The sequence below is a fragment of the Haliaeetus leucocephalus genome, unplaced genomic scaffold (genome assembly GCF_000737465.1).
Source record: "Haliaeetus leucocephalus isolate CR32 unplaced genomic scaffold, Haliaeetus_leucocephalus-4.0 Scaffold473, whole genome shotgun sequence".
In the NCBI taxonomy this organism is placed as follows: domain Eukaryota; kingdom Metazoa; phylum Chordata; class Aves; order Accipitriformes; family Accipitridae; genus Haliaeetus; species Haliaeetus leucocephalus.
The window spans coordinates 7,563,015-7,579,541 of record NW_010972909.1 but is presented as its reverse complement, the minus strand read 5'-3'; the positions used below and the strand labels follow the sequence as shown (position 1 = coordinate 7,579,541).

At 40.8% G+C, this 16,527-nt stretch overlaps 1 protein-coding gene across 2 annotated transcripts in view; it reads right to left on the bottom strand.

Moving 5' to 3' along the window:
- ITPR2 (inositol 1,4,5-trisphosphate receptor, type 2) overlaps positions 1–16,527 on the bottom strand; it is a 267,987-nt gene that overhangs the window by 59,067 nt on the left and 192,393 nt on the right. For both annotated transcript variants that reach the window (XM_010575416.1, XM_010575415.1), the window contains 2 exons: positions 13,495–13,590; positions 12,160–12,279 (listed from right to left, as the gene is read on the bottom strand). In XM_010575416.1, coding sequence (XP_010573718.1) covers positions 12,160–12,279; positions 13,495–13,590 — 216 coding nt within the window. The remainder of the gene's footprint in view (positions 1–12,159; positions 12,280–13,494; positions 13,591–16,527) is intronic.

The following is a 16,527-nucleotide window of genomic DNA, read 5'->3' as shown; positions in this document are numbered from 1 at the left end:
TGTACAGAGCAACCAAAAGGGTTTAGAGTTAATCTTCCCCTGATGGCTTGTGGTACATGAGCAGGGCCCTGGGTGGTCCAGACGCTTTGGATTCTGTTGCTGGGTCTTCCACGGCCTCGTGTAACCTCTGAGACACCACCTCTCCTCCCCAGCCTCCATGTGGTGCGCACTACAGATTATGGATAATAGTGATCTACCTCACAGGGAAGGGAGAAATAAAACACCTCGACATTATCACATAGGAGAAACCACCACTGTTAAGTGATCTCTATCACTATTATGTTTGCAGCCCCCATAACAAGTTTATTACTGGTTTTGCTGTGGTTTTGCTGTTCTTTTATCCCTGAGGAAAGCCAGCAGAAGACAAAATGACTTGCTAACATTTCAATGAGCTTTACTTCCATTTGTCATCTTCATAATTTCTTTCGCAGGCAAAGCTTACTTTCAAAAAAAAAAAAACGAAGCGTATGTGTGGGGAAGGTTCAGGTCAGATAAAACGTGTTGCAACAGAACAAAATTAATTTGAGGGGGGTGGGTGTGAAACATCTCTGCAGGCTATGTGTAAACTGTCATGCCCAGCTGTGCCTACATGAGCCAAACCGGCGCAATGCATACTTTGGTCACATATGGGTTTTGGTGTACACTGACCATACTGGACATAGGATGTGGACAGCAGTATGCAATCCAGAGTGTTCCAACAGGATGACACAACTGCACTTGTAGACTGCCTCCTATGATTACTGTAAGCAAAATTTTGGAGACTACAGGATGGAAGGAAATAAGGAGATGATGGAAGTATCAAACATGATTATGGGAAGATAACAAGAAAGTTCAATGGAAAAGGAAGAAAAAGAGAGCAGAGTTACTGCAACTAGCCTTCTTCACAGCATAACAAGGAAGAAGGTCCCAGCCACATGCAACTTCTATGAAAGGCAGATAAAACATTGCACCCAAAATAAGACCTTATTGGCATGCTCATCAACATTGTGCAGACCCAGTCTGAGAAAGACCAAACCCAGCAACAGACCAGCAAACATATGGATCCCAAATCCACACAGCAAGAGAACTGTTCACCTCTAAAAGCCACCAACACTTTATATACATACCAAATATATACATAAACCTGACATAGTGAATGGCATACCCCTTCAGGAACTCTCAAAATCCTTTTGCTATCAAGCACTTTACTTTCTAGGTTTCTCTCATTCAGAACAGTGATTCTCTGCAAAATAGCTATCTACTGCTGTCTAACATGTGGCTTCTAAAGAAAAGGCAGGCTAGCACAGACAAAAGGAGGAACTGCTTATGACTCTTATTTTGGGGGCAATGTGGTAAGGGGAACCACCATTTTAAGTCTTTAAGTCTTAAGTATGGACATACTTCCTTTTGTAAGCCATAAGACTAGAAAACATTGATTGGCAGTCAACCTCCCTTCCTCTGGCACCAAGAGTAGAGCAGAAAGTAACTCATGGGTTGATACTTCCAGAGTGGGCTCATCCTCTTCTCCAGAGTCTACCCAATCTACATGGAAACCAGCTCAGTCTCTGACCTGAAGCGTGAGACTCACATTGCTGGCTCCCTCCTCATGTTTTCCCACCTTTAAGTCTCATCTCATACATTTGCAGTATAGTGCCATGGTGTCTTTTGCACACTGTGACCCCTTAAGCTGGATGCAGTTCACCACCCAATCTATGATACAACCACCAGCTCTGCTACATGCAGGTATGGCTTGGAAGACGGCCACTGTACATACACTGCACTTGTAGAGGCTGGGATAAGCCATCTACCAATTTTTAATGAACCACATTAAAGAGGCTTAAGTCCTCGGCTGCAACTCGGTATTATGGCTCAGCCTCCATGATTCAAGCACTTGAATACAGCCATTATGTGGTGGTCTTAGTTGTTACAGCAATAGCAAAGTAAAAAGTCTGTTTGTAGCCAACCCTGTTAGCATCCCACCTTTTCAACAGGTATTTCCACAACACACAGAAAACCATAACTTGGTCATTCAGGGTCAAAAACATATGAGACTAACATAGCAAGTAAACAGCTGAAGCTGCAATCTATCAAAAGACAGATTCACAAAAGACATGCATTTCCTAGTCTCTGCAGGGGTCTGATGTATATACTTTGTGGGGTACAAAAGAGGGCAGCTACCAAGTGTGGAGACGGACAGGAACTGAGAGATGTTTCCCTTCAAATAATTACAGTGGTGAGATTTTCCAGCTTTTTCAATCATGCTGTTGAATGTTTGCCTCACCCTCCAATTAGCAGAGCAAAATAGCTTTTAAAAAAAAATAATTTAGGGGTATAGAAACAGAGAGAAGAAAAAGTAAAATGGTGAGTTACTCTTTCCAACTCTGTATTATGGCTACTGTCTTCAGGAGAGTACTTTCACCTGACATCTATAAAGTAATAGTTCCCAGTAGGAGAGCAAAAGGGTAGAAATTTCATCCCTCTCCTCATCAGACATTCACAAATTATGTTGCTTTACCCAACTAACTAGCAGCTAAATGGTGCTCTGCAGACAGACTCATAGAAAAACCTGGAAAGACCAATTTCATTTAAGGCTACCACAGATCATCATTCATGAAACAAATCCTGAAAATCCTTGCCCATACATAATGGCAGATAAACCATTTCTTTAACCCCAGGTTGATTAGATGTTTATCCGTGTGCAGGTCTGAAGGTGTTTTACTCCTGTAAAACTACTGGTGGTCATAAGTAACTGATCACCTCCTTTTGGTGAAGAAAAGCATAATCAGCTGTTAAAACTAAATTTCACAGCTGGACACTTTTATTCAGTAACTCTTAAAGCTGCCTCGGAAAAAGTGCAAGGTGGACCTCATTTTCAGTTTTCTGCACTGTGTTAAATAAGTGAAACAAAAAGGATGGCAACTGAGGTAGTTCTGCCTATTTGTAGACTACAAATTCAGATCTTGTCTATTCTGGAAAACTCTAAGATGACTGAGATACCTAATTAAATTATGACATCAGAGGAGATGAGAGTTAAAACTGAGCAACTGTGAGGACCAGACATATTTTGACATTCTGTTTAATGCTCTTCATTTTTGTTAACCTGTAATTATTTCAATGACTACTGAACAGTTGAGAGGGATAAAAAAGTATGTCTTGTTACAGAAGATGCCCCCCCTGTTTTTAATTAAGGTGTAGGATTTCACAGTGCAGATATCTGAGGCCTGTTAGAACTGCTCTGATAACATTAAGTAAGACCAGACTTCACTTTCATGATATTGCCAAGGTTACCCTCACTTCCCCTCAAAACAAACAAAGCAAGTTCCTCCTAGCTTAGAGTAAAATGTTTTAGTTGTGCTTTAGATATAAGAAAAAGAGCACTTTGGTTCATTTGAAGGTCACCTCTAATGGAAAAGCCCCAGCTCTGCCTCCAGAGCAAGCCTTCACCTACAGTAGACTATTACAACTTAGCACTTTGTGTAATTCAGCTTTCTTAATAAGGGCAGTTTGCTGCAATCTGAACAAAGTAAGTAGCAACGTTACATACATTTCTGAGCAGACAATATGTACGCCCTGCGGTTGAGGGCAACTGAAAGTGCAGTCTACTTTGAAGAGTGACTTTGTAAAGATGGCACTGTGCGGTTCCACATTTATTGTCTCTCAATGGCTTCTGGATTGAGTTTACTCAGTTTACAAGTGAAATGATTTTTAATTCTACTTAACGCTCCTCCATGCAATTTCAACAGAAAAGCTTTAAGTCAAGCCATCCTCTTTTTCGCCCATATATCATCACTCTTAATGAAGACTGTGAGTGCCAAATGCAAGCTGGGAGCTCTAAGGTAAGAGTATGATTTGAGGGCAACAGGTCAAGTTCTCCACTAGTATAAATCAGTACTGCTTGCCTGCTTTCAGTGGAGGCATTCCCATGTAGACCAGCTGAGGATATGGCTAAATGAAGACCCATTCTTAAAGTGAGAAGCTAAGTAACTTGCCCTGCTTGTGATACAGAATCAAAGGAGAACTAAAGTCATTCTCCCCAGCCTGTGCTGCTTCAGATAGCTATAAAAAGGTAGTATGTTTACTCCTAATACAGGACTGCAAATAGAGTCTGAGAGCAAAGAATGTCTTAAACAGTATGTCATTGTCGCGCAGCCAATTTTCAGAGTAAAACCACAGACTAATGTGAAGATTTCACAATGCAGATATTTGACAAAGAAAGGATATTTCTTCTGGTGTAACGTTTGGGCCCCGGCACCAATACAACATATTTCCCAATGACAAAAAAAATCTTGTAAACCACAAAACACAAGGACACAGGATAACAGAAGTTAAAGATAGAAGAAGAAACCCACAAAGCAGAAATATTAAGGCCACCTGTGCACTAGTGAAATACACAATCACCAGAGCCAAAGGATATCTCCCTCATTAATACTGCATATAATAAAACACACACTTACGTATAAGACACTTGATCTTACTCTAGAGAAGTAGAACCAGAAGAATGAAAATAAACTAAAACCTTTGTGGCCAGCCTACAGTAAAAACCTCTAGCCTGAATCCTAGCAGCTCTTAGCAGCCTAAGTCAACAGGACACCAGAGGGAAAACAGAGGTCCCCATGTAGATCCCTATCAAAGTCACGACAGGATTCTGAGGTGAATGCTTCCAAGGAGAAGGGGAGAAAAAGAAATGTCGAAGGACAAGTTGCCAAGGTTTTAACCTGAGACCTAACAACGAAGCACAAGTTGCCAAGGTTTTAACCTGAGACCTAACAGCAGCCACAGACATTTGTTTAATCTTTCAGGTGCTCATTAGTGTCAAGCCCTTGTGGCAGCCTCCATACTGTCTCTCTATACTGTAGCTGGCTGAAGGTAGAGTTATATACCATCCTAATGAGCCGCAAGGAGGGTGATGTGCGTCATTGGCTTCTGTTTCAATCTTGGCAATCTAAGTGTAAAAGCCTTGCAACAGCTTCTGATTCTGCTGACATTTAATTAGCCGGTGTCATTTTGATGCCATAGCCTGTCTCATCAGGATGATAACTACAAAACAACATGTGGAGCATAAAAGTTCTATAAGAAGTTTCAGGTCTGGCAGCCAAGGATACGAGTCCCCTGACAGTCACGGTTCCTGGGACTGGTCCCCATTAGCCCTTTGTTTTGGCATTGCTATCAGCAAGAGCTTCTCTGTTAAGGAGAGAGAAACAAGGAAAAAAAACCCCAAACTGCAAACCTCAGCAAAGCCTTGCAAAAAACATCCTTTAGCTCGAAAAATTATACCCATCCTGCAGAAAGGGAGCATACTTATTGCACAAACTCACAGCTATTCATCCTGAAGGACAGGTTTATCCTAAAGGATAGATTTGATGATCTTCTGGCCTCAAAAAGTAGTCCTGTTCATTTAAGTATGTATAGTACTTTTCTCCGTTTGCCATCAGATGCTTGGGAAGACAATCTCCAATAATACCTGCCAATTGCTGCTTGCTCACATCAGCTGCTAAATTTTAAAATGGTCATGGCTACACAAAATGTGACTGGTCTATGTTTTCACTCAATATAACCAGTGATTCTGGTACAGTACATCCATTTACACCAGACAAGCTCAGACTTTTTTGTATGTGGGTCTTTTTTCCAAAATCCTATTCTCATACACTAAAGACACCACTTTTTTAGAGTGTTCCAGTCAGAGATGTATAAAAATTCAAATGAACCAAGCCATTTAATTCACGGAACATAATCAGCTCAAAATCTCTGTCAGCAGAACCCAGGCACAACCTAATGTTTTGTAAAGACAGACACTGATGGGACTAATGGGCCACAGCTCCATTTTTGAGCAAAGCATCTACCTGAGGCAGAGGATGGGCAGAAAGAGGTCAGCAACCTTAAAAATTCACCAGTGTGAACCAGTGTGGTCCCCAGATCTCAGCTCTTTGGGAGGATCCTTGCTGGAGCTGAAAGCTGCTTCCCAACTGGATGAGGCTAAGCCTATCTTTTTAGAGCACCCACAAGGACAGGGAGATCTCTTTTAGCCAAATGTTACGGGCCAGTAACGGCAACACCACCACCAAGGGTAAAGGTGTTCTTGCAAGACTTTTCCACTTGGCTTCTGTTCACTTCTTTTCCATGGTATAACCCTGATATTATAATTTCAGCCAGTTAATGCTCACTGCAGACTGCTGGGGGTTGTAACTGGTTCCACCCATTCCCTATCCTAAATAGCCTTCCTGGTGTTTCTTTGCTGTGCCTTATAGAAGATGCTTGTCAATGCACAGTATTAAGTAATTAATTTCTTCCTTTTTCATCAACATTTCTTTTTAAACAGTCAAATTCACCCCAAATTTACCCCTGACCACAGTCACACTTACTTCACACAGAATACTGTTTTGTCTACCTGGGACAACCCAGCCAGTTGAGAAAGCTTTGGATTCTCATACTAAAGGACAAGTCACATACAATGATCCTATGTCACATTTGAAGGCACACATTCACAGTGCTAATTCTCGTGTTCCCCATACATTAAATCATGGAAAATCTGCACCTATCATTTTAAGGAAGGTCTTGCCATGGCATCCCTTGACCTGACTTGAACCATATGCGGGTCAAGACAAATGGATGGGTACAAGAATTAACATTTACTTTATAGTATGTGTTTTAGTAAATGTATTTTATTTTATGGACACACTCAAAAACACAAGGAAAAGAAGGACCAAGGTACAAGTTCATCTGTCTAAACTTTAAAATACATCTAAGTGAAGGAAAGCCAGCAGCTGCTCCAAGCTACAACACCAAAAATAACTACCCACAAAAAACCTTAAGCCTTACAATACCTCCCTCACACAATTGTAGACATTATCTTATGAAAGCTCTTCTTGCCTTAACAATCTATAATATTAGCAGCACAGAAAAGCTTATTTGAAAAATATATGTTAGCATCATTTCTTTAAAAGACTCTTGGAGTACTAATGTGCTCAGTGGTTACACACTTCTCAACTGTAACACCTGATAAATGCCAATTTTCCTCATTAGTAAGGGAGCTGGGATTGAGTGAGCATAGGACGAAACCCAATGTAGCAGTTAAAGCAAAGTGCTGAGGACCAAGCAAGCTGTATTTGCTTCCCATGACAGCTAATGACTTGCTGTCTATAACTGCTTCTGGCTTGCTGTCTTCACCTGTAACACTGGGTAACACTACCTACTTTATGAGAGGGGCAAACAAAATTAACAAAAGCTTTTAACTGCTCTGAAATCCTACAAAAAGGAAGATTAATTCTTTAAAAATTTCTGAAACCACTATTTTAATTGTCATTTATTTGTTCTGCTGTAGTGTGTAAGAGTCCCAGAACCTGCAGTTCTAGGCACAGCATTGATGTGGAAAATAAAGGTGGTCCCAGCCATTTCTGTACTCAAATCTGATGAAAGATATAGAATGACATGCTAAACAGAAACCCACAGGAACAAAAGGCTTTGTGCTTCTTAGAATTTTACATATTTGGACAGCTGAATTTTTTAACACTGACTTTAGTTTCTACTTAATGAATGTATCATATCCAAGTCTCATTATCAAACCTGTCCTATTTCAAATGTCAAAAATAGTAACTTTTAAAAAGCCTGTAGTGTACCCCTACTCCCAAACTATAAATCCATGCCATCAATTATTACCATTTTAATTGCCTAGTTAGCAAATAGTCTTCATGTGTGTACACTAATAGGCAGTAACTTCATGACGTAAACATGGCAGTAAGACATTAGTTTGATAAAGCTTGCCAAGTTTGATACAGAAATCTTGATTTTCCTATTAATATATTAACAAATATATAAGGCTGAATGACTTATTTTGCTCAGTCCATTTAAAATTAGCACCAGAGAGGAAGGAGTATGACTTACTTGTGATGTCTAATTGCTACAGTATGCTTAGTAGTACCTGCAGCAAGAACCTTACAATTCACCTATTGTAAGTGATAGTAAGTAAGCAAATCCTACCTCTTTTCCCTTGGTTTATTTTAAGAACTTATAAATGGAAGAACACTTCCAACTCTGTTAGTCTATCAGAAGATAGCCTGGTTCGAGCTTGTGTTCATTTATGCTGCATACCTGCACTGATACCAAGCAGCATTAATTTCTTCTAACCTTATGGCATGGAGGAAGTGATTTTTCCTTAAGTCTTGGTGCCACCAGTAAATTATATAAATATAAGTAGGTTTGGTACTCCATTGGGATTTAAATAAGTTTTTAGCTAAACCTCATAAAAAAAACCCCAAAACAACCTTCTATTTACCTGGAGGTTACAAAGGTATTGTGGAATTCCAAGACCCACACTCCCCTCCAGCAAGGCATTTAAACATACACTTAAAATGGAGCAGTTGAGTAAACATTTTGCTAGTCTGAGAGCACAGAACACGCATCATGAAAGGGGTGACATGCTATGCCAGTACCCCTATACTCCTGGAACAGCTTTGGGAACCAGATGGAGGAAGTCACAAGGCATTGAAAATTTGAAAATTTTATTACAGTATTACAATTTGCTTCCCTACTCCCTACCCACTTGTATCCTTCTAGATGAAGGACATGTGTACACAGCCCTACAGGCAGATGAAAGTGCATTCTTCCCAAGCTGCAAGCTGACTAGAAGCTATGTAAAGTTATTTCACGTTCTTCTGAGCCTCATGAATAAAGCCCCTGCTGAAAGGTACAGCGTATTAGCTTGGGCTTCATGCCTGATTTAGACAGTTTGCATCTAGCTGAAAAACACAGAGACACACTCCAAAGTATTTTCTGTTAACAGAAGCACATATATACATGCATGCAAACTACAGGATCCTGTGGTTATAACCAGTGCCTTATTTCACTTCATAGTAAATATAAAGGGGTCATGAACCTCACAGAAATACTACTAACTCCAAGAAAGTTTTTTAAGTTTACAAACTACTGAAATACCTTGTTATAACTAACAGGTAGAAAGCTCAAGCAGTCATCTGAAAAGCTAGAGGATTTCTTTAGCCTTTTATGATTTCTTTTTTTTGGGTAGCCATTTAAAAACTTGATTCTCCTACACTAATGCTTCTGCACATAAGAAGTGAGTAAGTATGAAATTTTTTGTGCTACTATGTCAAAAGCTTTTGTAATCTCTACAGAGACACCACATCAAGATGAAGTCTCTTTGTGGACAGCCTTACTAACCTCGCAAAACAAAGCATAGCCTGCTTTAACACAATCTTTTAAAAGGACAGCAATAGAAACACCACACCAATTTATTTTGACTGAGGCTTGAAAAGAATAGGTATAAGAGCTGATGGGACTATCCATAACATACCACTAGCATTCACCCAAGACTACTGTAAGAAATTAGCAATCTCAAATTCAAGGCTTGGCTCTGAGCATGACATTTGAACAAGACAAAAAAAACCCAGAATCCCCTCCATGGATTTTCAAGAGAATTGTGAACGCTCTCTTTCTAGCAATAATAGGCTTATTTTTTCCAGGATGTGACCTCAAGCACCAGTTTGTGTCACTCCTCCACAAGCTGTAGAAGAGCCACATCTGGAAGGAGCCCCTACCCTAAAGCCAGGCTGCAGAGTGGGGGTGCAGCTAGGGTAGTTCTTCATGGATAAGTTAGTTCTGCTTTCTCTCAGGGGTGCTCCCTTCTCCTCTCTGCTCATAATACGTCGAATGGGAAAAGTGAGGAGCAGCAGTGTTCAGAAAGTCTAGAGTCAGTGCAGGGGAAGCAGCACAGCTATGGCACGTGGCAGGCTGGAGGAAGATGAAGAAATAAAGGAAAGAAAAGAGAGGACAGAGAAACACGTGGAAGAGACGTGATAACTGTCATGCTATGGCATATTAAACAGTCAGCGTCTTACCGCCATGTCGCAGGCTGCTGTGCCCACACACCTCTGTGTGTCTGTGTGTGATGTACAAGTGTGCACATGCACTTCCATACGTGTGCCTGTGTTTGCATTTGGGGTAAGGGTTGGGAAGCTGTAAAGGAGATTTAGCAACAGAAATCTCAGCCTTGCTTGTGACATATTTATAACTTTCTATGCACTGTGGGTCAAACATTTACAAGAATGCCTTTTGCTTCTGGTAAAATCAACCACAGGAAGAGCAAGGAAGGATGTAGTGGTGGCAAAATGCAGAACCCACCATCGCCCTGAAGAGTGCAACGACAAAAACTGAAAGTCTGAGCTCCCCAAAATAAACTGTCTGTGTTTGAGGGCTGTAACAGCAAAAAGAGGAACTCTTGGTCTTTATTCTGCTGTTACAGAAGGGCCAAAAAGCTGTAACTAGAGCAAGTGGTCACAAGCATCAGGAAAGTGACTGAGGAGCTACACTGGTTGTAGAAGAAATAAGTCAGATGAACTGTGAAACTGTAAGGAGCACAGCAAAGAATTATTATGTAAATCAGGTCAGCTAGGCTGAGTGGAAGGGCCAGCCACCAAAAAGCCACTTTGACATAGCAAAGTGTAAGAGGGTGTTTGGAGAGCGGAGCCAGCAAAGGAACCCGGCAACAATGGCCTTACTGAGGAGGGACCATGCTCGTATCCTGCCCATCCCAGCGCAAGTGAAAGGGCACACATGGAAAGAGTTTGGGGTCAAAGATCAGCAGTCCTGTGCCAAGAATCATAGCTTTTCATTAGCGAAGGAGAGAGAAAGGCCCCAGATTGCCTGCCCTTCCATTGCTTTGTTTTGGTATGGGGCTTCACATGGGTACAAAGCTTTGTAGACAGACACATGTACTGTGTTACAGAGGAAAACAGTCCATTTTTTAAAAAAATATGGATATTTTTACAGCATACAGAGCCAATCATGCCATTTAATTCTACAGAACAGGAAGGAGCTCAGCAAACTGCTGCCATCAGCCTTATGCAACCAAAATCCTGACTACAGATCAGGCATTTGGAATAGCTGTGGAGTGGCTTCATGGGCCTCCCCAGCACCCTGAATATGTGTCTAGGGACAGAGCTTAATCTACACATCAGCTAGCTAGTGTACCCTTGGCAGTGACCTCTCTGGTAAAATGACCCCAGCAGTCACTTAATATATAGTTTTAGGCCTATATTCTACTCCCCCAAATTTATTATCCATTGTCACGAACCCCATTAACACAAACTGTAGGCAGAAGACATAAAATTCCAACATTTCAATTTGGCAGGCATTTAAATTTTCAAGGAGTAAATAGTCATACAATGTAAGGTGCTACAGAAACTTTCTAAAAATTCTATCATCTTTGGTGGGTATCTTATGTACATGCAGCGCAAGAGTGGAACATGGTCATCCATAACAACAACATAATAACAAGACTTATTTAAATGTGTTGCAAGCACGGGAGCATAATTCAGTAACTGTTTTTCCATTCCTTGCTTGAACGAAACATTGCATAATACCAGTGTAACTATAGATTGCTTTCTTTTCTTTTTCCATTGAGCATTCAATTCCTAACAACACTTAATAAGTATAATCAATGTGGAACACTCCCTATCCCTATCTGTTTATTTCTTCTTACTTAGTAACATTTTTTAAAAAAATCAGCCCTTATATGACATATATCATTATGATATAATTAAAAAAAGTGGTCTTAATTTAAAAAATCTTTTCAATACTCTTAACACAATGAAAAATAAACTATCTTTGATACCAACTGCTCTGAAGAATTAATATACCTTCAGGGTCCATTTTACCTTTACCAGTAGAGAAGTAAAAGTGATCAGAAAAAGCCTGAGGGCACTACAAGATAATTCAAAAGAACAAAACAGTGAAAAGGTCCAACTATTCTTATTAGCTAATTAATATACCTAAAATAATATGAATCTTCTCAATTCAAGTTCACTTGGTATCACAATTGAAACTACTATTTAAATACACCAATAATGATAACTTGATTTATGATTTGGTTGATATGAATGAGCTCTTAATGCTAAAAGAAGACAAAGCAAAGTATACGTTAACTGCTTTGCTCTACGTTGTTATTTCACACTAACAGAGCCTACCAAATCCTGCAGAGTGCCTACTCATACAGTGAGACTGCTCACTTGCCCTGCTCTCAGCAACTTTCCAGATAAAGTCATGTTGTACACAAACATAAGCCAGAAATCACAAGAAGGGAAAACTCCCTTTTTTGATCAGACAGGGTTTGTGTGGCATTTAACCACATAATGCTTTTCTGGAAGCAGTCACATAACAGCAAAAACATACCTGATGTGCCAAAATATAGATATTATGGCCAACATCTTTTGGGGAGATGCCATCATCTCCATTCTCCTCCTCATGGTCACATTCGAGGCCTTGGTTATATGCATTCTTCATCACATCCACCTGTAACACAAAACCAACCAAGGAGAGATGAAATAACCGCCATGCTTGGGGAAAAAGCACCGAACGCTGTGTTTGAACGCACTTGCTTTGTTCAGCTCAAGCCTGGGTGGGTGCCCTGCAGTCCTGCAAGAAGAGGGAGCAGTCTGAGAAACACTTTCTGAATAAAGATGAGCTTGAAGTATTTATGAAGCTCCAAACTGCTACATTTCTCATCAGGAAAACTTCTGCAACCATGAGAAAGGAACAGGGACGCTGAGTCTTTCTGAACAGGTATTTTCACAAATGCTTTTAAAGACAGATCTACAGATACCACAGGCAGAGTCTTGTGGCACTTAAGAGCACAGCCACGATCCCTCTCTGGCTAGAGCTGGCTGCAACGTCATGCAGCATTCTCCAACCAGTTTAACACAAAAAAACCACTAACCCAAAAAGAAAAGGAAGATACAGATCTGGGCAGGGCGCTGGGGTAATTCCAAAATATTCAAAAGCCTCTTACAGGACCAATGGGGCGAAATCCTCTGTTCCCCATGCAGGGCCTGATCCTGTAGTTGTACCTTAGGGGTGGCCTCATCATGCTGACATGCCACCATGGCGATGACGCTCTGAAACCAGCAGGCCACTGGGCTCTGCCCAAGTGCAGGGCCTGATGCCCACAGATCTCTCCACAAAACAGGTTTTTCAGTCCATGCTGTTACATGGTCAATTGGATTGGAAACGATTTCTCCAGACTTACAATCTATTTAAAATTCCTGGAGACCTACACAAGTATCACGGTTGTTCCAAAATACAGCAACAACTGCTTGTAACTGTTTGCTCATGAGACGTATGTGTAACATCCAGCATACATACATACCATGTATATATTACATGTCTACACACACACTTCTGTTAGCACTGTTTTACAAACTGTACAAGCTTAATTTCCTAGCCGCTGACAAAGTGTACTTGAAGACAGTCTACCAGAATATAATAATTTAGTTAGGAAACAATTATAGAAAAGTGCTTGGAACGGATAAAAATAATGAAGTTGTAAAGACTGAAATCATGCATGCTTGATCCTTTTAAAGTACTTTTTGTGAATTAGTACTATCCTGATACATTGTGTCACTATACGCTGCCAACACTTTTCAGCTTAGATGCAGATCATTTTAAAAATGTTTTAATGATGATTTTTTTTCAGCCAAAAGATTTATGAATATTCAGAAGTTTTCTCACCAATTCCCTTGGTCTCATGTTGAAAAGGATTCTTTCCGCATTCTCACTGTCATGCCTGCTTTCCATAATAGCCAGCAAAAGCTTGGAGGCATTGTTCTAGAGATACAAAACCAAGTTAATGCAAATTTAAAAATCTATTTCATGGATTAACGACCCTTGCATTTGTTTTAATTGAGATTACGAGGACCACATTTTTAGCGGATAAGATTTTAAACTACTCACATCTTTTATTTTCCTGACATATTTAATAGGGTTTTTCTCCCATTTTCATGTCAGCGTACTGTAAGGTTAACTAACCCTGCATGCTATATTGGAAGAAGTATTTCAAATATTGAAAAATACTCGACTTAAATACAGAGCTTTGTTCTATGCTGTGCACAAAAAACAAAATCCCGTTTCCTTTTCTTATTGCCCATCTAGCAATTTTTGCCATGGCTTTCTATTAAAACAATACTCAACAGAGGTAATTACAAAATGTATTACATGAAAGGTTTCATCATGCAGGCAGGTTTCCTTCCCCTTTGGTTTTTATAAAGTCCAACTGGTTATTATTTGAAAGGCTACAAAATAAACTGTTTTCCTACATTCCTGGAATTTTGTTTCACTACCAAATATTCCAGGGGGAACATATAAAGATATTCTCTACTTTGTCAACTGGCTGCTTTTCACTGAGACCTCTCCCAAGGATTAAATAGCATGAGCTTTAGCAGCAGTAACCCAGTAGTGCCTTAGACTTCGGAGACCTGTCTGAATTCCAGTTAAATCAGACGCTGTGAACAGGAGAGGAAGAATGGTTTCAGAGGTTTGACTGCTTTCTGGCAGAGCACGGTTGCCTTGGTTCACCGGCCACAGCATCTCACAATCATCCTCTCTTACAGACCAAGCTGTGTGAATACTTGGAAGTAGACCACAGTCCCACGATACAGGTAGGGGCCAGTAAAACTCTCAACCCACCATAAAACCTCTTTCTCAGCTGCTTATTGCCAGATGTCAGCAATTCAAACTGAAATTTCTTGCAGCGAGGGTATGCCTCGGACAATTAGTATTGACAATCTTGGAGGAAGAGGGTTCAGCTGCTTTTGGGACTGGGGCAAAAAGAAAGATGTTTCTGCATATTCAAGCAACTTCTGTTTTAAGCAGCCTTTGTATCTCCAGGTTTTGATAGCAGAGCTGAAAATCTGGAGCACTAGAGGCCAAGATAACACAATCATGCAAGTTGTAGTCCCCAGGGAATCCCAGCCAGATTTGTCCAACTCATAAGCCTTTTTTTAAAATTATGATTTGAATACTATACTGTGGAAACCTGCTGGAATTTCACAGCTAAAAGTCCTCAGAGTTTCTTCTTGGTGGGCACAGAATCACAACAAAATCATGCAAGTTGGATCACAAGAGCCCGCATTTGAGGGTCTCCTTTGGACTGATCTTTAAAGCAGTCCAACCCCCTGCTCAAAGCAGGTTGCTCAGGGCTGTGTCAAGCTGAGGTGTGAACATCTCCAGTTGGAGGACTGTAGGATTAGAAGTCAGCAGCAGAAGGAAGAAGAAGATGAAAGGAGGGTGGATGAATAGAATGAGGATTTATATATGACAGGGTAACTAGGACCTTCTGGGAGAGGATATTGGGAGCTGAGTGAGAAGCCAGGAGAGAGGGGACTGGGCTTGCCAACACAAGGATGAGATAAGGACAAAGAACAATGGATGAGAAGACAAGACAAGACCAGACTGGGACTGCCTAAAGGAGAATGGGACTCTGTATCAATTTTTCCATAGCTCCCCTTTCCTTTTGCTCCAGAATCAAACCAGCATCATCCATTGGAAAGGTCTAATCAGACTCTTTATCTTGCAACCTACACTGCAGAAGTTTAAGCTGCACAATCAATGCGGCCAGATGGAGGGAAAGGATAGCATTTTAAGACACCTGACAGGGTGCTGCTCTGAGGAACTGGATGCCGCTTTTTCTGCTGCAGTTTTCCCTCACAATGGTGACCAAGTCAGTTGTGGTAGCATCAGTAGGATCTTAAACTGAGGAGGAGGGAAGGGGGCAAGACAGGCTGTGAGGTAGCTTGAGAAGGAAGGGGAGGAAAGCGTGAAGAAAGGCACCAGTCTACTTGCTCATGGGTGAGGAGGACTTTGAAGCTATTTCCCAGTGCAGACAATCCTGGGAATGGAGAGAAGTCTGCTGCAGCTTTCAGAGAATGATGAAAGGTAAAAGGTGGGTAGGACTTTGTGTCATCATCAACAGCTAGCTTCTTGCTACTGACTCAGCAAAAGTGGCATGCCATAGCCTAGAATCACAGCAGGCAGGCATGTCCTCCAGTATTTTTTCTCTCTAATCACTTGCACCTGTAATCGAGAAGCTCATTTCACTACTTGTTCCTCATTTGCTGCATGCTTTGAGACCCTAGGATCTGGTTTCCATTCCCAGATATCAATGAGGAAAAGAGGTCCACTACCTGGAAAATACAATATAAAGTTCTTCGTAACACATTAGTACTGCAAAAAATTAGTTCCCAGAGCTACAAACAGGACAGCCCAAAGTACTTCTGGCCCTCATTTCTCTTTACCTGAGTTAACATCTCACCTCCTCCTAAGAATTTTTGAAAAATAAATTAATGGGTGAAGCAACTAGATGCAGCAGAGTAAGGTGCTATGAGAAAAGCCAAAAAGACACTCGTATTAGACTCTCTCTACCCTCAGACTGACAATGTCTCTTCATCCTGCCACTACACAGAGTGGCAGATATTGAGGTCATACTGTGTGCCAGGGCTTAAATACTAGTCAGTAAGGAAGGCTGGGGGTCATACTCAAAATAACAAGAGGCAGAACAGAACATTGGCCATCTGTGCACTCAGTGAACAGTGTCTACCCTGCTCACTAAATGATTTGAGAGTCCAGTGGAAAATATAATCCATGAAGATGTAATTAAATACCACATCACAAACTATGTGCAAAACAAGCTAAATTAAGATGGGATGGGAAAATATAATTCTGTGTTGCCTTTGCTTTGGTTGGGGGGCATGAGTTCAACCTACAATG